Genomic DNA, 22,125 nt, shown 5'->3' on the forward strand with positions numbered 1-22,125 from the left:
AAGGCCTGAGTTGGGTTCAGGGCACTGTACACACACACAGGGAGTGTTGCCTAGCTTATGCAGATAGTTACTAGACTCTGAGATAAGTCAGGCTGGGCTGAGTAAAGCAAAGGGCAGACGGGGAAGACATGGACATTAGAGCCCACGCTGGGACCCCAGTAGGGAGCAGAAGCGGGAAGGAGAAGTGCAGAGCAGGCAGAAGCCATGGCTGCACCATTGCTGGCAGGGCCCCTGGTGGAGGAGGGCAGCCTGGCCAGGAGAGGCCAACTGGAACATGCCTGGCCTGCTCTGCTAGCACTTAAGAATGCGGACAAAGTGGAGGGCCAGTGAGAGATTCTCATGTGTCGGGGTTAGCCAAGGGCTCCCTGGATTTCCCATTTGTTTTTCCATCACCACCCTCTTAGTCCTCTCCTGAAACCCTATATCCTCCCAAACCTGCTGAATCTACCCTAACAAGCTCAGCAAGCTCATTCTCACCCATCAGCTCTTAGGAGGACAACAACACACAGCAGGTAATTGCACGAGGTTCTACACTCAGAACCACTGGGTTCAGTTCCAGACTCAGCCATGTTCTTGCCAAGTGACTTCGGACAAGCTTTTTCCATGCACGTGCACGTGTGCTCATGGATACGGTGAGGCTGACTCTGTGCTCACATGGCACCGTGATGAGTGATGCTGTGCTCATCTCCAAGGGTGGTTGGAAGCCATCAAGGGAAGGACTCACGGAGGGGCTGGCACCTGGGGAGAGCTGGCCCACGTTGGTGTTACTGTCGCAGAGCACCCACTGTGTGTGCCTGGGGGCCACTCAGGTGAATAATGCGCTGACTCCACTGAGGAAGGATTTATTAATGTTGTTGTTATTATTTTTGTGTGTGGAAAGGATGCCTTTTCACTGCTCCCACTGTAGAAAAACTGCATTTCCTCTGCTTCTCAGGTTCAATTTTGTGAAACAAGGCCAGTGCACCTGAGCTAGATTATCACCTCCTGAACCATAGGCCAGGGAGACGGATTCTGGCGGCCCCTCAAGAGAACAGTGAGTTCTCTTGGTGGAGCATGGGCCCTTCCCTGGCCTGGTTAGCTGAGAGAAGCAGGATGGTGTGGGGCCCAGTTAATACTGACATTGAAATATGACTCCTTGAAATTACACGCAGGGTATCTGAGAACTTATTACTGACTTCCATTTAATAATTCAAAATCAACGCCAAACCAAAATTAAAGAAGGCAAAAGCTAGCTCCAGAACCTTCTTCATGCTTCCTAGTCAACCACGATACAACCCTATGGCAGCTCAGCCCTCACTGCCCAGCTTATTAGGGACAGCTGGAGAGACCTATAACTGTTTCAGAAAACACATTATTCCCAGGGAAGCACTCAGAGCTCTTCAGGTGCAGCTGGACTGGTGGCATTCCCTCTGCTTCACTGATCCTTCCTTGAGTCAGGGTGTACACCTTCCTGCACAAAGCTGCCCTACCAGGCAGGTACAGAGTAAAACTCCTCATGTGCTTGTGTGTTCAGTTCAGGCTTCTCAGGAACTAGATAACCCTCCTCATATCTTTGTTGTGCGTCTCACAGTGCACAGGGACACATTTGCAAATGAAGTCCCAGCATCAGCTTTGGGACCTGATAATTCCACGCACTGTAGGATGTACAGCAGCATCCCTGGCCTCTATACCCACTAGGTGCCTGAACTCCTCCCAGTTGTGACAACAACAACAAAATGTCTCTAGACATTGCAAAATCATGCCAAGTTGAGAGCCACTGGTATAAGTTAAACTAAAGTAACAATTCTGTGGTACCCACAGATCAAAAAAAGATTAGGCTCCTGCCCCTAATCATGGGCCGGCATGCTCTGACCAGTCCGCGTTGTCACAGGCATGCTCTGTAAGATACCTTACATCATACATTTTAAAGCGAGATGTTCACTAAGTATGCAGCTAGACCCAGCACCACACCAGACACAGAGTAGCAGCCGGGAGAAGCTAAGATATGGCCCCTGTTCCCCAGAAACTCACGGTGATTCTGGGGAGACCAAAGGGTAACACTTGTAGTAGCGGCCTCTACAGAGCAGTGGCTAAAGTTATGTCACTCATCCAGCCAAGGCCTACTGGGAACTGTCATGTGAGGAACAGCATGGCAGGGAGTGAAGGACACAGACAGATTTGGATCTAGTCAAGGAGAGAAGGAGAAAAACAAAGTCCTTGTGTGGGGATATGGAGGCAGATGAAGCACTGGAGGCATTAGGGCTCAGAAACTCACAGTCATTCTGGGGAAACCAAAGGGTAACACTTGAAGTAGTAGCGGCTCTACAGAGCAGTGGCTAAAGTTCTGTCACTCATCCAGCCAAGGCCTACTGGGAACTGTCATGTGAGGAACAGCATGGCAGGGAATGAAGGACACAGACAGATTTGAATCTAGTCAAGGAAAGAAGGAGAAAAACAAAGGCCTTGTGTGGGGTTATGGAGGCAGATGAAGCACTGGAGGCATTAGGGCTGAGGATGGTCGGGGGTGGGCAGGGCAACCACAGCCAGGCCGAGATGGTGCATGCAGGCCATGGCTGAGCCGGATATTGAGGCACTAGAAGTCTAGGTAGCAGACAACAAGCACAAAGGCACGGAGGCTGAAAGGCTTGGCCTCTATGTAAGGAACTGTGTGCAGGAACAGAAGGAACACTTCACAGATCTTCATGGCCAGCTCGTGCCCTAGGTCTCCTGAGATGATTTGGCTGGACTGAGGGAGTCAGGGAAGGCTTGGAAAACAAAGGTGGAGTGGCAGAGGCGAGGCCTTTATTAGAGCTCATGGCCTCACATGGCAAAAACCCCACCAGCCTAGCCCTGTTGTGCAGGCTCCAGTCGGCCAGCTCAAGAGGCAGGGCTGCCAGGATCCTCAGTACAGAATACCAGTATGCATGACCTGCCTCTCGGGGACTGTCACAAAGAAGCTGTGATTCAGGGCCTCCCCCGCCCAAGTGAGTCACACACCTGCAGCCCTCCCTCCACTGAAGCTTCTGCCTGGAGCCAGCACCCGTGCCCCTCAAGAGCTCAGCAGGTCCACTCCCTGGCACTCCAACCTCTGTCCCCCCTCCCCAGGAAGCCCCAGCCTGGCCCTGGCTTCCACCCTAGGGCATCTTTACAGCTGGAGCTCCTGGCGGGAGGGGTGCTCTCCCCCATCCCGCCTTCTCATGCAGATTGGAGAGCTTGTTTGATACCTGGGAACCTTTCTGAGGGGCTGGCATGTACTAATTTAACCTGCCATTAAATCATGGATGTGGTTCAGTTGCTCTTCCTTCCCATCATCCCGCCTCCCCAGCCAGGCTTCAATAGCAGCTGTGGCAAGGACTTCCCAGAGAGCAGCACGACACCATCACATCTCACGGCCACCATCCGTGCATGACTTGCACCTGACAGCAGTGATAGAGAGAGAAGCTTCTCCCGCCCCCCACAGAAGGAAGGTGGGAAGATGCTGCCCTCCTACCTGGCAGTGGCCTTCATTCTCTCATTCAGTTACGGCGCCCCATCATCCCATCCTCCCACACCATAGAGGGCACACAGGATGTACTCAGGAAGCCTGGGGAGTGACTGGCAGCCACACACACAGGGTCCTGTGGCAGGATGACAGTAGGCCTCAGAGTACTAAGGCAGGGGAATGGGGATCCATTTGGAGCCAGCAGGAAGGGCAGCTGTGTCAGAGAGGAGCTGAGGGCCAGACACATTCCCAAGACCCTACAGTGTGTGTGTTAGGAAGGGACGCCCTCCTGATGTGTGTCAGTGCAGCCACACTCTGTCCAGTGGTCCAGGCAGTTCTCAGGAGGGCTGTGCCTGCCACTTGTTGACAAGTTCAGCTCACCTCATGCTCTCGCCCATGAGCTCTAGGAGCAGGAAGCAGGTCAGATGGCTATGAAGCACGATTTCCCTCCCATTGGTCCCCTAGAGGTGGGCAGGGCAGGATATGACCATCTACTGTCTCAGTCCCACAGGCAGGGCCATTGTGTATGGCCCTGAAGGTTGCATCTTGTGCAAGGAACCAGGGAATGCTGAAATTCAGCTTGCCCAACTCACTGAGCCATATTTTTCTCTTTGGAGCAAATTTTTCTAATTCACAGCAAAGTGCCAGTGGTCACCCATCCAGAGCCAGCAAGTGGCCGAGCCTGGTCTTAAACCCAAGTCGACTGATGTTCCACGACCATTCTTTAGGTTCTCGGGCCCCGTGTTAGATACAGAGGCTCCCCAAGAAGAGAGGGCCCAGCCACCAACCCTTTGTCAGCCTCTCGCCTGGGAGGACCCAGGCACATGGCCATGCCAGGGGCTCTATGCAGCCCCCCTTCACTCATACCCATCCCCATGGTGGGAAAAGTCCATGGGGCCCAGAAAGTGTGCCCTGGTGGAAACTAGCTCTCTCTTCCCCACTTCTAGACCTCATCCCAGTACTCAGGAGCTTGGGAAGCCCTGTGCGGACAGCATGAGCCTCCATCCAGAGCCTGCACAGTGTTCCTGAGGCTGGTGTGCCCCCCCCACCACCACCACCACTCTACCACACCAGCCTCTGCCACTTCCTTGCCAAGGGATGGGGGGCGGGAGAGGGGGGTCATGGTCCTGGGAGAGGGATGGATAGAGCTTCAATATGGAGGCCCGGGGCCTTTCCTGGTACAGCATAGAGCCTGGGTAGAAAGGGAGGGGGGCCAGGGACCTCCATTTGTACTCTTGCCTCAGGGCCCACAAGTGATGAAGGCAGGCCTGCCACTGTTATTCAGAGACTGGAAAGCTTCTCTGTTTCCTTGATAGTGGCCAGCTCCGATGCTGGAAGATGATGGGCTGAATAAAATGGCTGAGGGAGAGATGAGTAATTCACGTAATTTGAAAGGAAGCCTTGCTCTTGGGTCAAAGTTCTTTCTCCGTGAAATGTCCTCTACCCTGTATGGCTTAAGCCCTGTCCTTGCCAAGCCCCCCGCTGGGCTCTGGGAGCCACCTGGGCAAGGCCTATGGGCTGGCATTGCCTCTGAACTGGCCAGACTGCCCCTGTCCTCCTGCTGTCCCCACCCCATTAACCCTCAGCTGTCTCCTTCCCACTCACATGCCCTCCTGCCCACAATCTCGCCCTACTTGATGAGCCCTGGCATTTCAGAGCTCACCCCAGAATAGGCCTTCCCTGTAATCTAGTGACTGAGTGACCATAGGCTGCTGCCTTGTGTGGCCAGGTGAATGGGCAGTGTCTGAAGGGAGGATAAGGTGTCACCGACCAGTGCTCAGGAGTGTGGGTTGTGCTTGCCCAGAGGGGGCTAATTTCAAGCAACAGTACTCACCTCTTCTTCCTCCGCTCTCCTCCTCCCTTCTTTTCCCTCTTCCCTGCCTGTAGCCTGCTTCAACTCCCTCACGTGTCCCTACCCAGCCACATAGGCCTGATATGCATTTCTGACCTTTTGGCTCCTGCAAGAACACACCAGGATCCAGCAGTGTCCTAAGCCTTCCTCCTTGTAAAACCAGGTGGGAGTGGGGGTGGGATGCAAGCCTGTTACAGCCAAGAGCAGGGTCAGAAAACCGGACAGCTGCAGGGCTGTGAAGCCTGCTGAGCAGCCCCGAGCCTGGAGAGGCCATTCAGTGAAGAGGGGGATTTAGAACTCCCAACAACGCCCTTCCCAGGTCCTGCCCATGCTTTCCCGGAGCTTTGGCTGCTGCTGCCCATCCAGCCCCTACACTCTAGCCACATCTGCTCTCCACTCCTAAAGCTTACACACCCCATTCTCGTCTCACTCTCTCCAGGCTTCGCACGTGCTCTCTCTGGCATGCACTTCCCTTCTTACCTGGCAAACGCCTGCTCATCCTTAGAGACACCACTCAGGGAGCCTTCTCCAAATGCCACCCCCCCCCAGGGGCCTCCCCTAGTTTCCAGGGTTTGCCTATAGTAGCATTTATAACACATTATTAAAATCATTTACTTATCTATCCCCCTACTACCAATAACTTTGAGGGCAATAACTGTCTTATGATACTTAGCATATAGTAAGTATTTAATAAATATTGGATGGATGGGTGGATGGACGGACAGACAGACGGATGGATTAATAAGCTGACAGTAGACCAGTGAGTGGAGGGGTGAGTGGGGAACTCCATGCCAGCAAGCAGCAGAGGTAGGTATGCCCAGAACTTGGACAGACAGATGGATGGATTAATAAGCTGACAGTAGACCAGGAGGGGTGAGTGGGGAACTCCGTGCCAGCAAGCAGCAGAGGTAGGTATGCCCAGAACTACTGGGAAGAGGAGAAAGATGGTATTGATGGGGGGATCCCAGGTACCCCTCTTACTGCTTTGGGCAAACATTTGTCACAGAGGTCCTGAAGTGCCATCTGCCTCCCCAGGCCCAATTCCGGTGGTGACTGTCTTCTCTCCTTTATCCTAGTATTTCTGCCTGTTGCTGGTGATCTTCCTCGTTGAGCTGGTGGCAGGGGTCCTAGCCCACGTGTACTACCAGAGGGTGAGTGGAGGTTCTTCCTTCTTGTTCCCCATCAGTGCCCCAGGAGGCAACGACATGAGGGAGGGGTGCAGAGTGATGGGGAAGCTGAGGCAGCAACACGCAGGGCGGTCCTGTCTTCCAGGACCTAATGTTCCTTGGCACGTCTGGGACCTGCTTCTTGTCCCAGTTCCAGTAATTCTCTCCTTCATCTGCTGGGAGCCAGGAAGGGTGGCCCTCTCCCCTTCCAAAGAGAGGTAGAGCAGAATCTGGCTGTGAGACATCCAAGGGGAAAGACTTAGACCAGGGCTACATGCCAGACTATGAAGACAGCACCAAGCCTTGCCTGCTTGCACCGGACAAGGATGAAGGTGCCATTCAGGTCCCCTCCCACCAAGTGCCCTGTGAATCAGAGGTTCACTGTCATGACCAGGCTGATATTCAGCTGGGTGGGGTCGGCTGGTTGGTTCAAGCCAGCGTCCATAGGACCAATAGGTACCCACAGGATAATGATTGTAAATATTTTGAATATCATCTCATAATCAAAATGTAAATCAACAGATGTTTAAAAGCGCCCCTGTGCCTAGGAGCTGCCTCCTCCCCTTGTCTCTCAGCTCTGCCCACCGCACCTCTGCCCCCATGTCAGGGCCCCGGCTTTTGCAACACCATCTCCGTGAACTCTGTCTTACATGGGTGCGGTCTCCATCCGTTTGGGAAACTACCACATTGCACCATTCAAATTACCTGGTGTTCTAGAGTTAGCTGGCATGGTTCAGGTGCAGGCCTGGGGACCAGGGGGTTTGGGGGCCTCTGCAGATGCCACCTTCCCTCTCCCCCTTCCAGCTGAGCGATGAACTGAAGCAGCACTTGACCCAGACTTTGTCTGAGAACTATGGGCAGCCCGGAGCCTCGGAGATCACCACCTCAGTGGACCGGCTACAGCAGGATGTAAGCCCCTCTCCATGGGCTTGAAGGCCGTGCAGACATGGGTTGAAATCCTGACTCTGTCCCTTCCTGTGTGTGTAGCTCTGGGCAAGTTACTTCCCTTCTTTCAACTTCAGTTGCTCATAGGGTGTGTGAGCATTAAATATGTGTAGAAGCCCATATATAGAAGCCCTACTCACCATGAAAAGTGCTTACTGAATCCTGTTCTTTCCTTCCTCCTCCTCTGTCCTGGCCTTCACCATGGCTCCCCCAACTGTTTCCTCCATACCTCACCCTGCTGTCTTCCCCTCTGAGTGCCCTGTGGACAGAAAGGGGGGCTGTCCCAGGAGAACTTCATCTCCTGGCTCCTTCCATTGTTGGCGGGCAGTAGGGCAGGCTAACAACTGCAGCCCTGATTTAAGTAATAGGCAGCGATATTTCAGTTAAGTCCCAGTGGTCCCCAACTTTTCTGGCACCAGCGACCAGTGCTCTGATGAGATTCTAATGCTTGATGATCTGAGGTGGAGCCGAGGCAGTGATGCTAGTGTTGGGGAGCGGCTGCAAATACAGATGAAGCTTCATTTGCTTGCCCACCACTCATGGGCTGGGCGGTGTGGGGGACTGAATTAAGCCACTGCAAGAACTTCCCAGTTGTGCACCGTCAGGCAGAACACATGGACAGCAAGGTGGTAGATGAGATTCTAATGTTTGATGATCTGAGGTGGAGCCGAGGCAGTGATGCTAGTGTTGGGGAGCGGCTGCAAATACAGATGAAGCTTCATTTGCTTGCCCACCACTCATGGGCTGGGCGGTGTGGGGGACTGAATTAAGCCACTGCAAGAACTTCCCAGTTGTGCACCGTCAGGCAGAACACATGGACAGCAAGGTGGTCTCTTCTTTCCAGAAGAGACTCAGCAGACACCTCCAGTGCAGCCCTCGGTCTTGCCAGAGGGAAGGAAGGGGCAAATGGACCTTAGACCTGGGCAATCTCAAACAGTAGCCACCAGCCACATGTAGCTATTTAAATTTAATATAAAATTCAGTTCCTCAGTCACATTAGCCTCATTTCAGGTTCCCCATAGCTGCATGCAGCCCGTGGCCACCCAGTTGGACAGCATGAAAGATGGCATTTCTGTCACTAAAGTTCTGTTGGACAGCTTGACTCCAGGATCCTGGTGGTTCTGTGTCTGCAAATTTGAGGCAGTACCACCTGCCCACTCTGGTACCCCTTCTTCCTGCCAACCCACCCCCACCCTGTGGTCTCTGCTCCATCCTGTGTCTACAGACCAGGCCTGAAGCCTTGGTCTTTTTGTGGGAACACCAGACAAGGAGAGAGAGTAGAGGGTGAACTCTTGGGACACCTTAGTTCAGCTGGGGAGGCACCTGTCCCATCTCCTAGAGACTGGCTCAGCTCCCGGTCAGCTCCATATAAGGGATCTCTTGTCCTCAGAAATAGTGGCCAAGGTCACCCGTGCACACACAGCTGCACCCACACCCATTTGCTTAGCTCCCGCACACCCAGCTGGTTGGCTCTGCCAAAGCTCAGTCCACACTTTTTGGGCCTCCCATCTGAGTAACTGCCCAAATCCCTGCCCTCGGTGCTAGGCTCGGGGGGACCTCAGAGTGGAGAACAAGGATTGGGGAGGCCAATTAAAGGGGCCAAGGAGGACCTGGGTTGCCCACGTGCAGAAGATGGCAGGGGCAGGCCAGGAATGGAGAACAGCACGAGGAAGGACACATCTGGAAGTGAGCACTGTGCACTGCCGGAGGCCTCTGTGGGCACCACAGTACATGAACATGGGCCCTCTCATTTGCCAAGAGCAGTTAGAACTCAAAAAACATGAAAGGACCATGGGCCCAGGCCTGGATCTTAGGTATGAGGAAACTGAGCCCCGAGAAGGCAGTGGCTTCAAGCCAGGGCCTGCATCTGGGTCCCGGCCTCACCCCACGTATGTGAATGACACCCATGTGCCAGAATCCACTCAGTTATGGTAACAGTAGATAGTAGGCATCTCTTACTGACTGCTGAACTTGTGCAGGACTCTCTCAAGTGCGTTCCGTGAACAGCCTCTTCCACTCCTCACAACAACGTGATTAAAATACCTGTCCAGGTGACACACACACAGATACACAGACACACAATCTCACACGATTCCTAGCACATCCCCTGCTGTGTCTGGCTCTGTGTGCTGTTTTGTTCTGCCTGACCTCAGGGTGCCTTCTCTTTCTTGCCCGTGAGTGGAGCCATTAGCCCCTTCTTTCTCTGTGCCACACACACGCTCCCATTGTCTCTCCTGCTAGACATTAGGAAATGACAGGCTTCAGAAGGGCAGGAGCCATATGACTCACGTTCAGCCCAATGCCTAGCTTCATTCGCGTCACATAGTAGGTGCCTAATGAACACTTATTAACTGGACTAACTGTACCTCCCACCCCACCTGCGCCCCACACATCAGAGATGACCTCAAAACAACCATGTTCTGTGGCATATGTAGGGACTCTGAGTTGCAGTCCCCCAGCTCAGAAAGACAAGAAATAACCAATTTCTGATTTGGAATCACCTTAGACCTGGGCTGGCACTTCGCTGCCCTGGGGAGGTGCAGATGGTCACTGCGGTGCTGCCAGCTCAGTGGCCTCTGGGATACCTTCCTTGTCCCTGCAGGTCTGGGGGTTCTGAAGCTTCAGGGCCTGAGCGGAGGCCTGGGAACCTCTGGCAAGGCTGGCTCCCTGTCCCTGGATCTTGCTTCCCTAGACGGTTTTGTGGTTTTGGCCCTGCCCTGAGCTCTGCCACCCAGTGAGTCCCACACCCTCAGGGACCCACCCGCATCTATCGTCCGCGCATTTCCTCACAGACCCTCTCTGCCCCCAGGGCACCAACATCATCTCCTTAAAGTTCTTGGGTGGTTGTTTAAGGTAGAAAACGGGTGACCTGCAGGCAAATTCTGCCTGAAATGAAGGCCCCAAAGAGACCAGAGAAGAATCCTAAGGAGATGAATCCGGAGAACAAGAGGTTGGCTTACTGTTTGAATAATGCATCCTGCGCCCTGTAACCGAGGGGATGGAGGAGCCCTGTGCAGGCTCCTCACCCCCAGTCTCCGACTCTCTCCTCAGTTCAAGTGCTGTGGAAGCAACAGCTCCGCAGACTGGCAGCACAGCGCCTACATCCTGTCTCGGGAGGCCGAGGGCCGCCGAGTACCCGACAGCTGCTGCAAAACAGTGGTGGCACGCTGTGGCCTAAGGGCCCACCCCTCCAACATCTACAAAGTGGAGGTGAGCACCCTAGCTCCAGCTGGGGCATACAGACGGCCCGGCTGGCCATCCAGGGGACCCCAAAAGGCAGGCTCAGGCAGATAGGCGGGGGGAGGTGGAATCCACTTATTCATTGGCCAGGAGACAACAGTGCAGGAACTTCATAGGTCCCCACAAAACCCTGGGGACAAGCAGCTGCTACTGGGAGATTCTGAGACATCGCGGCATGCTCCCCAGGTCACCCGAGAAGCCTGTGGGCAATTGAAAGGCTATACCTGACCCTTGAAGTCTCTGGCCTTCCCTCAGCCAGTTGGATGCAGCACCACAGCCAGCCCTTCTCTCCCCACCCTCACCCACATCTGGGTCGGGGTGCATGTGACCTGCTGTTGCCTTACAGGGAGGCTGCATCACCAAGCTGGAGCAGTTCCTGGCCAACCACCTGCTGCTCATGGGGGCAGTGGGCATCGGGGTGGCCTGCCTGCAGGTGAGTTGAGTAGGGGATTAGGAGATAGAGGGGTCTATCTAGAAGAGCTCTGAGCCCCTCTCCAATTGGCCGGGATTTCAAATCACTGACCCTTCGCACACCTGCGCCTTGCCCTGCCCTCTCCTTCTTTCCCCTTCTCTCCCCTTCCCTTTGCAGCTAAGGGTGAGTCACATGGTCACTCTCTTCCCTAGAAACATGAAGGAAAATGCCTGGGGCCTGGGAACCAGCTTGAACTTGTAAGAAACAGAGACCTGGGAGGAGTATGAGTGTGGGCTCAGGTATGTGCATGCACCCTCTGTGTGTGCACATGCAAGTGTGTGTGCAGCCTGCTGTGGTATGTGTGGGGCCACGGGTGTGTCTGCATGTATCCTGGTGGGGGGTGTATGCATATATATGTGTTTCGGTGTGCTCGTGCATGAGCGTTTGTGTGCACATGACATGTACTCATTCCTCTGTGTGTGTGTGTGTGCATGCCTGTGGATATGTGCTCCCCATGTACACCCAGCTTTCTGCTCTGAGCAGGAGTCATGCCTTTTGCTCTGGTTCACCACTCTCCTAGTCGCCACCCAAGAAGTCAGTGTTACTCTCATGGGTCACTCTAGTCAAAGGTCAAGAGGAGAGGAGTCGGGAGAGCATCACCAGGGACAGATACAGCGAGCGAGTGCCCTGCATGCCCACCTCACCCGGCACTCCTGCTACGGCCCAGCAGGTTCTAGCAGGAGCTCAGTCTTGTCCCACCCCTCTTGCTCCAGGGACTATAAGCACTGTCTAGAGAAGGGGCAAGAGCAATGGCTGCGGCATCAGAGGACTTGGGTCCAATCTTGCTTTTGCTCCTGTGTGACCTTGAGCATTTACTTCTCTGCCCCTCAACTTCATCTGCAGAATGTGGATCATCTCCCCAACCTTGCAAGGGCTAGATAAGAATAAGGTAATGTCTGCGACATACCAGCAGCGCCTGGCCCGTGTGAAGGCCTCCATAAGTGGAAACTCTGCAGACTTCAGAGTGGCTTCAGATACTTTCTCTCATTGGATCTCAACTACCTGGAACCCGGCCCGGGTGAATAACAGTGTCCTCCCACTTTACAGAAAGTTGAGACCCAGAGAGGTGACTTACCGAGGGTCTCATCCTGAACTGGCACCCAGGTCTCCTGGCCCTGGGTCCTTTGCTTTCCCAAACTCCCTACCCAACACGGAGTTCCATGGAAAGAGAAGCAGGAGTGGTGGTGGTGGCTGGCCTGGGGAGCCTCAGTGTGGGGTTCCTTCCAGGTCACTGTGCTGCTGGCCCACATCACTGCCAGAGGATCCAGCTGCAGCCTTGCCCACCGGGCCTTGCCCTCTGGAGGTAGACCAGACAATCTACGGCTTATTATTTTATCTCTGAGACATAGTTCCTCATTTGTAAAATGGAGCTAATTTTACCTAGTTTGGTGACTAGTGAGGATTAGCAATATACATGTAAATTACATGGCCCATTGCCGAGCAGAGAGCAGGTGTTCAGTAAATGGTCCTCATCATTATTTTTATCATTTCCGCCAAGCGTATTGTATCAAAAGGCCCTAGTCGTTTCCAGGCGGTGCCAGCTTTACCTTCACTTCACTCCCACTCGTGAGCAGGCTCCGGGAGCCCCAGGTGGCATTAGCATGGCCCCTCTTGCACTTCCCAGGGCAGGCCTTTTGCCCCACCTTCTGAACCCCAGAAGAGTTGCCAGTGGGGTCTGGTGAAGGGGCTGCTCTGTGTTCCAGCTCCTGGCTCAGCTGAGGTTTCTGGAAACCTATCTACTTTAGCTGTGGGTTGCGGGAGCCGGCTCTGCATGGACCATACCCTCTATCCATTTCTTCCTGACCTCTCTGGCCTGGAGCACCTGTAGAAGCTGAAGGCAAAGGCAGTGAGTGAGATTACCAGCACCCTGAGCCTAAGGCCGGGGTGGAACAAGCACACCTGCAGGCATAACAGCCAGGGGCCGGGGCGTCAGGCACTGTCTGGCAGTGCCTGCAAGGCCCACGCTCCTCCCCACTCACACCCCCACCATGAAAAGACTTGGTCCAGCTCACTGTGGAATTGCTCCTAGCGTCCCTCAAAAGGAGCTTTTCCCAGCCACCACCACGGACCCCAACCCCTGGCCCAGTTTCTCCTCTTCATTCCGCTGAGGCCAGCCCTACAGCAGCCAAGCCTCAGGTTACAGCTCCCTCTGCTGGCCAGTGCTGTAACAGCTGCCCAAGTCGGAGTCAGCCACCAGCCTTGAGGAAGGGCTCACGCCAGGCCTGTCCCCAGGCTCTCAGTCATCCTCTGGCTGGAGCAGGCACAGGCACCTTCCCCACACACACCCAGCCTGGCACTTCAAAGATCCCCCCAAGACTCAAGGTACATAAGGCCAAGATAGTGTCATGATGTTTCCCTGGTCCCCAGGAACCGGAGGAAATCTTGCTTGAAGTCAGAGGTTTTCCTATTAATAGAAGGGGATTTGAGGCTCTGACAGGGATCTAACTATGCCCAAGGTCACACAGCCCCAAACAGAAGTTATCCTACTCCCACTCCCACCCTGACATTCCCACAGTGCAGGATAGAAACATGTCGCAGAGCCCAGAAAACTCACGAGACAGTGAGGTTGGGATTCGCAAGGCATTCAAAGGGAAACTGAAGATCATTTTGGAATGGCTTCCTGGAACTCTTTGGCCCTTCCTCGATGCTCTTGATGACAGCCAGGTGATGCCTCAAAGACCTCAAAAGAAGCTGAAAGCATGCCAGCCTCCCTGTTAAAAATGCCCCATGTGTGCCATCCAGGGAGGCTGTCAGAAGGGGGCACCATGTCCCTCGTCGGCTGGGCCCAGACAGCCTGTCTTGCTCCCGTAGTCAACTTGCGTGTTTTCTCTGCTCATCCTGATGCTGGCTGCTCGAGTCTGTGCTGATTTCTCCACATCCTCTGTCAGGAAGGAGACACTGCTGCCAGGGATCTGATAGTTAGCGTTCTCTACCCTTCCACACTGCATGTGTCAGGATGGTGTGTGTGTGCACGTGTTTGTGTACATGTACACACACATCGATGAACTCATCCTTTACTCTGCGCTGCATGCATCAGGACAGTGTGTGTGTGCGTGCGCGCGCACGTGCACATGTGTGTGCGCGTGCATGCATGCATTGATGAGATTCTGGCCTGCACACCTCCACCCTCACTGTGCCTTCTTTGGGAGGCACCCTGGGAACACACAACTCATACAAAAGTGCGCGTGCTGGTGAGCTCAGCTCTCCCAGTCCTCCCCTGGCGTGAGATGTATACCGTAGGAGATGTAGCCACAAGTCTGTGCCGGCCCTCCTGCTCCCTCCTGGCCTCCCCTTCAGTAAGGATCAGAAAGATCCTGATAACCCCACTGGACAAGTCATCAAACCATGACGGGAGTTGGAGGGCGGGAGACAGAGAAGAGGGCATGCTGCATGACACTTGGGTGGAATGGCTGTGACAGCCGCCTGCTTAGAGCCAGTGGGAGAAAAGATAACCTCTTAAGCTGCCTTTCAGCTTGTGGCTCTGAGTCCCTGAGATGGATTAGCACTGCTCTTAGCACCAAGTCTGAAAGCTAAGAGCTGTGTTCACAGGCTCCACCATCCTCCCACATGGGGATGGAGAGGAGGGAGGAAGGGGAAGAAGAAGGGCGCATCCTAGGCTACCTCCTTAAGCTAGCCTCGCAGAGAAACTGGGTGCCTACCAGCCCGTAGACATCTTCATAGCCTGTCCTCCTCCTATATGTCAGCAGCAGCTATTAGAAAGTTTGGGGAGATAGGGCATTATTCCTATGTTTGGGGAAATGTACCTTTGCCCATGTCCACAGGATGATCACGGGGTTACCCTAGCAGTGGCCCTCTCTGCAGGGGGTGGGGAGTTGGGGTCTGATGACATCATTACCAGGAGCATGATTGCAGTCATGGGCCTCCTTGGCTGACACAGCCTCATCTTGTCTTAGATGAATCTTTGGTGGAGAGGGAGGGGGAAGAAAAGGGAGGAAGAAGGAGGCAAATGAAGAACAAGGCAAATGAATAAAGGTTCTTTGCATTTTAGAGACAGGAAAGTGAGACAAGGAAGAAGTGACTTCCCAGCACTGCTCTGGGCAGGATGCTCCAGCCCCTTCTTGTTCAGCTAGAGGACATGACAGGGGGGTTATCGGGCAGGCTTCTTAGGCCTAGTTTGGTGCCACATTTCAAGCTGCTTTATAGGATGAGCTGGTGATAGCTCTGGGTCCTCCTCCCACAGCCTCAGTTTCTCCAGTGGCTTCTGTATATCAGCCAGAGCAGCAGGATGCAGACTGACTCTCTCCTAGAGAAAGCTGCTCAGGCAGCAATCGGGCCACCTCTGGAGAAGCTCTAGACCACATACCAGCAGCATGGACTGGGAGCTTGTTAGCAGTGCAGAATGTTGGCTACCACCTAGGCCTACAGAGTTGTAATCTGCCTTATAATGAGGTCCCTGGGTGATCTGTCCATTAAAGTATGAGAGAGACTGCTCTTGGATAGTAGTTCTCAAAGCGTGTTCCCCACTCCACCCCCTGCATCACCGGGAGCTTGTTAAAATTGCAGAATCTCACACCACTACCCAGACCTCCTGAGTGGGAATCTGCCCTTTATCAAGATCCCCACGTGTGCGCTCAACGTGAGAAGCAGCGCCGTGGGGCACTGCCCGCCTGCAGCCCAGTGGGGTCCTGATCCCTCTTCCCCTCTGTTCTCTCCACCTGGCAGACCTGCGGAATGGTTCTCACCTGCTGCTTGCACCGGAGGCTCCAGCTGCATTTCCACTAATGACCAACTGTGTCCCCCTCCAGCTTTCCCTCACAAGGACAGGTGCCCAAATCCCATCTGCCAGAACTGCGGAGTCAGCATCAGCTCACCTGGAAACTCCCAGAAATTCCCTATCCCCTGTGCTCAGTCCCTTCGGACCCAAGTGCCCAAGACCATGGCTCCTGAGGTTCCACCTGGCCTGGGACCCTCAGCCCCTCCTTCCACTTCTGAGTGCTCACTGCCCGAATCCCTGGGCGGGGGACTGACTCTCCTAGGGGACAACAGCCAAAGCCCCTCACCAGACATCAGGGTCCCCTGGACCACAGGAGAGTGAGAGCTGGGCTCTCTGCTCCCTCCCAACTCCCAAACCAAGAGCGAAGGGCTACAAACCTTGGCCCCTCTTGGACACCTGCATTCAGCGTGACCCCCACTGGTGCTGAGCAGCCCTCCTCTTGGCTCTGCATCGGGCTTTGGGCGGTTTGCGCTCCCCTCCAGGAACTGCACTCATGTGGGGCAGTTAGGGTTGTCTCTGCCCCCAGAAGACCCGGCCCTTCGATCTGCTCACAGCACCCAATGCCTTCTCACCAGGAAAGGAGTGTGCTGACCTTCTGGGTCCTTCCTACAGGGCATGGGCTTGGAGAGAACTGAGCTGAGGCAGCCGGGAGCTGAGGCTGAGCAGTGTTAGGCCTGGAGCTGCTGGGGCAGGGCGCAAGGTGGGGGGCAGTGACTACCCCAGCACATGCTGCATCAGGAACCTGCGCCCACCTCGAGACCTTCCCCGGGAGAGGCGCCCTTGGGAGACACGGCCCCAAGGCCCAGCCTCAAGCAATCTGCCCCTCAGGGTTCTCCTGTTCATGGCCTGGTTCTCAGGAACATCAGAGCTTTAAAACCATCTTCAGCTCTTAATGCGGGTGGGTGTAAAACTTCCTGATTAGACCAAATCGCAGACCCTGCAAAGTGGGAGCCACTGTGAAGGTGAAGCTCCAAGCAGAGGGGCACGCTGCCCCAAAACTCACTCATCCTGGGCCCATACTCCCTGACCACGAGGCCACCAGCATGCAGCCTCCAGGGACCTCACTCTGCTTCCAAGAATAAATAAGCACCTTCCCTCCATTCCCTCCCGAATCACTGAATTAGATGGGGGATTTTCAGGAAGGACTTTCCCAAATACTAAGGGAGAACAGAAAGCAAATCCTAGGAAATACTGAGTGTAGATGCTGGCAATATTCCAAAGAACAGGTGGCAATTCCTAAGACAGCCCTGGGGACCCTCCCTCTCAAATGACTGTGACAAGTGGGAAGCTCTAACGGAAGAACCCCACACTGCCTTCCACACCTCCTGGGTCCTGTGCTTCCCATCCTGGGGACCCTCTTACATCCCACCCATGAGAGATGGCCCCTTTTATGCAAGAAAGGTCGCCCCTTGCCTCCTCACTCGTTTCAGTCCCCAGTCTGATGAGTTCAGCTCTGGCTGACCTGGGTCAGTCCTGGGTGAAGGGTATTCTCTCTCCCATACACAGGTCGCTGCGGCCCCCAACACAGCCCTCAGCTGTGCAGAAACTGCACACCTTCAGAACAGGCATTGCCCCGTGCTCAATGGGAAGCCTCCCAGGGCAGATTGCCTCCCTGCCTTGGGGATTCTTCAGGAACTGTGGCAGAGAACTGAGAGGCTAGCCCTGGCTGGCTTAGCTCCTCTACCTAGAGGGCCTTGGGGTGGCCAGTGCGAATTCATTAAATGGGGCACCCGCTTTCTCAGTAATCCCAGACTACAAGGACAAAAGAAACAGTGGTGTGATCATCTTTGCTGCCTTCCAACTTCCCAGGATTTGTGCAGATAAATCAAAAATGACTGTGACTCTCAAGCTCTCTGCAGGGCTAGATGTCAACCTGACAAGTCTCACAGAGTGAGGGCTGAGAGAGAGCTGTGCTCTTCCTGCCCGGGGCCCGAGAGGTGGCGGCAGTGAGCAGGGAGGTGCTGCGGCCCAGAACATGTCTGCCCCTAGGGGGACCCCTTCATTCTTTACTGAGATCAGCAGGGCCTGTGGAGATGGGGACAGGGGTGAGAGGCTGGCATCACTTACACAGCTCTGTCACTAGGGGAGGCACAGGAGAACCCGACTCATCTGCCCCCAGCCCCTGTGTCGACTTAGCCAGCCTGGCGGAGGGCAGGACAAGCTCTGATTCCTGCCCTGCGTGTCATCCTGTTCAGACTGCTACAGGAAGATGGCTGGTCCAAGCTGCAGAGAGGAAGAGAATAGCCCAGAGCTTTTTGGAGCTGTGACCTCCTCATTCATGCCAACAGCCTGGCAGATAAGACACAGTTAAAGGAAATGGAGGCCCAGCATACGGCAGGTTCCCCTAGGGGCATGCCACAGGCTGGAGTCCAGAGCTGGGTGCCATCCCCTGCAGGGTGTGCCAGTCCTGCCTGTGAGGATGCAGATCTGCATCCAGACAGTTCCTCTCAGGTCTCTGCTTGGAGGCTGTCACAGTCATGAGTTCCTTGGAGAGAGAGAAGGGCATGCCTGTTGAAAACCATCACAGTCCTTTGTGGGCAAAAGGCCCCAGCACATCAGGGGCCAGAAAAGAAGCCGGCATTTTGCAGAGTCCTGGTCCTGACGGGTGCTGGAATGCCACACAGCCAAAGTCACCACACTCTTACCCTGAATTCGCCAAGCTGCCCTCCCCTCCCTCAGCTCACAGGGCACGAGGGGGAAGGGCACATCCCCCTACTCCCTGGATGTGTTTTGGAGGGAGACAGGATGGTGAGGGGATGAAAGCTTGTTTAAAATGTTTGTGACTGTTCTGCTCTTCCACCCTACCCCCTCCCCAACTCCAGGAGTCCCTCAGGCATAGCCACTTGGGGGTGGGTGTCCAGGGCCTGTGTTTACTGAAGGCCTGTTTGCTCAGAATGTTAGTCATGTAAATATACCATCTTATAGTGATTGCAGTAAGAGGATTTATTCCCCCTCATTCTACAGATGAGGAAATTAAGGCTCAGAGAAGTTAAGAGACTTGCCAGCCAGCAGCAGTGTCTATTGTCATGCCATCCCCAGCCGGATGGAACCACAGGAAGCTGGGCTGGGAACCCCGTTTCCCTCAGTCCTCCATCTCTGTAATAAACTGTTCGGGAGCAATGTGTCCCTCGGGGGTACTGTAGAATAGCTACAGCCTTACACCCCCTCCCACGTTGGACAGAACCACCCATCTGGCCCCAGCGCTGGCACCTGGCACATCTGCTGTTGGAAGAGAAGTCTGGCTTCCTTCAGCCTGATAGCTGGGCCCTCCTGGTGGAGTGGTTTAGGCAGCAGGCAGGACCTCAGGAGCCATTGCTACTGGGAATTCCTGGCCTGTCACCTCAGGTGCCAATGCTGAGACCGAAGTGAGAGCAGACCTCCTTCAGCAATCAGCATCCTCGAATAAGATGTAGAATTTCATGCCCATTTGGAGACCACTGTCTGGGTGCATGGAGGGCTGTCAAGGGAGCAGGAAATGCTTCTCCCTGCCCCATGAGGTCTCATAGACTCACAGAGCCACCCTGGGTAGGTTGGAGGTGCCCCGAGTGGCAATGTTGACCACCCCCTGCCTTCCCTCCCCTTATTGCTGATGCTGGGGTGCTGGGCAGGCAGTGCGAGCTCTATCTCAGGTTTAGAATCTCATTAGACCACCCACCCTGTGCACAGCCACAGACCTGGCACTGAGGAGGGGTGGGGGTGACATGCCAGAGTGATGTGGCCCCAGGACCCTCATGCCCTACAGCCAGTTTTGGTCCCGGCCTGCCATTCCAGGTCCATCTTCGGGGTTTTGAAGTAGAGGAAGTAATTAAAATAGTTACTTTCATCCATTCTACCACCCATTCTACTATCAGCCTTGAAAACATTCTCTACTTTCTGGCCACTTTGGGCCTGGGGACAAATGGAGGGGAAAGAGAAGGCAGTTTGACTAGCTAAGGAGAAACCACTCCCCCACTCCCCCCCGCCCAACTTCGTGTCACCGCTGGGTGGCGCTCACATCCGCCAAGGATGCTAATGAGCCACAGGTGTCTAAACCAGTTCTCAAACTTGAGCATGCATCAGGATCACCTGGAGGGCTTTTTAACACAGATTGCTGTGAACTCCACTCCCCACTCCACCCCACCCCCGCCAAGCTTCAAATCAGAAGGTGTAGGGCCAAGGATTTGCATTTCTAGCAAGTTCCCAGGTGATACTGATGCTGCTGGCCCTGGAACCACACTTTGAGAACCACTGCTTTAGACCACACCACAAAGGAGGACACTTGGCCACTCTCCTTTGTATGTTCCAGCTCTCAGGGCTCAAAAGTCACTCGTGATGTCTAGCTTGGGTGCAGCAGTGCCTCTAGGGGTAGTTCGTGGCCAGCCAGGAAAGTGCTTCTCTTGCTGTGCCTTCTGGCGGTGCCTTCTGTCCTCTGAGTGGGACTCAGAGTGGGGCTCTTTGAGTGGGTCTGTGACCTTGGCTGGGAGACCAAGTGGCTGGGTCTTCTTCCCAAAAGGGAACACTTTTACACTCCAGACCTGTTTTTCTACCACTTCCTGTGTGCCTTGGGAGAACCCCACTCCATTCTCATTGCCCTCATCATCTCTTTCAGCATAATGCCCAGCCCTGTACTCCATCCCCCAGGCTCCAGCGTGCCCCTTCCCCTCCCGCTTATGCACCAGCGACACCCAGTGCAAGGGCCGCAAGTGTGTCCAGGCAGCCCTGTATTAGTGAAGGCAGAAAGGCTCCTGGAACCAGCTGGCCTGTGGATAAGGGTTGTCACGGTATTCTAGAAACAGAGAAGTTGTCGTAACCTACCATATACAGAGGAATCGCTTTAGTTGTAAACACGCTCCCTCCTTAGCTGGCCTCAGTGTAAGCCCAGCTTCATATGCTAGGGGGCATGATAATAAAGGAATCGTATCTAGGACCGCCTTCTGTTGCCATTTTTCTTCCTCAGCAGGGAAATCTCAGGCCATCAGTTCATCAGATGCACTGTGACCCATGCTATATGCCAAAGCCGATACTAGTGGGTCGTGGGGAGAGGGAGAGAAAGGAGTCCTGCTAGGAACCCATTGACCACACTGATTAGGGTCCTGCTTGCCCTTCTATCAGCTCCCATGTTTGTTGTTTGCCCTGACCTGCCCAAGTGTCATCAGCTCTGGGCTGCAAGCAAGAGCCAGGATCGAACAAGCACGCTTGGGTTGTGTTCCTCTTAAAGCTCTCCGCCTTCAGTCGGCTGGTATTCCCACACCACTGACTGCGATGCCCAGCCAGCCTCTGTTAATGAGCCTATGGTTTGTACATCCTGCTGCGGGTATCACTCTGGCTGGCTATAGCGGATGCAGGGTGTGGGGAGAGGTAAGGAGCAAGGGGTCCCTCTGGCTGGCCATCGGCTCCCAGCCAAGCATTTCCAGCCGAGGCACACCTCCTACTGCTCCTTGGACCACCCCCGCCCCCGACCATCTCACCCCAGAGTGCTAGTGTCTCCACACCTGGAATACTAATTTGTACTCATCCCCAAACCAGAGTGAGACACTTGTTCATCCCAGCACAAAAAAAAAAAAAAAAGACTTCAATCTTATGAGGCAGAGGAGATGAGCGCACCAGTTTGCACAATGAGGAGCTAAAAAGGAAGTAAACGCTTTGTCTTTTATGACATAAAACAGTCATTCTATTTCACTATTCTGTCTAGAAAACTTGCTTGAGGTGGAGTGGGTCAATGAGGGAGCCTAAAGAGTACCCGGGTAAGCTGGACACTGGGGATCCCAAGACAGGGACTTGGGGTGGGTTAGGGGTTGGGAGGCAGGCTGGGAGCAAGCCGCTCACCTGGTGTGAAACTGAAGGGGGCCTGCTTACTTGCTGTGTAAACAGATCAAGCCACCCAGGTAGGACTCACCTTGCAAGCGGTCTACAGCCCTTGGCCCCTCTCCTGTGTGGTCTACAGCCCTTGGCCCCTCTCCAGCCTCTTTGGTCAAGATCATTCACTGAATGATCACAGAGCCAGCCCTCTGGTGGCTTGGATAGCAAGCTGGAGAATAGACCCCGTCTGCGGCACATCCGTGGTCATCTATCTTGTTGGATCCGGATGTCTGCTCCCCTCAACCATCATTATGAGTGTGAGCGTGTGTATGCATGTATATACAAGCATGCCCGAGGATGGATGAGCATCCTTCCAGCCCCACTCTGCCGCACACAAGCAGCACTGTGGGTGGCTGTCCATGCCATCGAAATGGCTCTGGCTGCCTATGGGGACCTGGTCAGGGGGGCGGGCAGTGG

At 54.4% G+C, this 22,125-nt stretch overlaps 1 protein-coding gene across 1 annotated transcript in view; it reads left to right on the top strand.

Moving 5' to 3' along the window:
- The window catches only part of TSPAN11 (tetraspanin 11), an 80,940-nt gene extending 63,176 nt beyond the window's left edge, over window positions 1-17,764 (top strand). Inside the window, exons 4-8 of the mRNA XM_006923852.3 lie at window positions 6,389-6,463; window positions 7,283-7,387; window positions 10,475-10,633; window positions 11,010-11,096; window positions 15,819-17,764. Of these exons, the coding sequence (XP_006923914.1) occupies window positions 6,389-6,463; window positions 7,283-7,387; window positions 10,475-10,633; window positions 11,010-11,096; window positions 15,819-15,878 (486 nt within the window). The 3' untranslated portion in view covers window positions 15,879-17,764. The remainder of the gene's footprint in view (window positions 1-6,388; window positions 6,464-7,282; window positions 7,388-10,474; window positions 10,634-11,009; window positions 11,097-15,818) is intronic.
- The last annotated feature ends 4,361 nt before the right edge of the window (window positions 17,765-22,125 follow it).

This window comes from Pteropus alecto, unplaced genomic scaffold (assembly GCF_000325575.1).
Source record: "Pteropus alecto unplaced genomic scaffold, ASM32557v1 scaffold76, whole genome shotgun sequence".
NCBI lineage: Eukaryota > Metazoa > Chordata > Mammalia > Chiroptera > Pteropodidae > Pteropus > Pteropus alecto.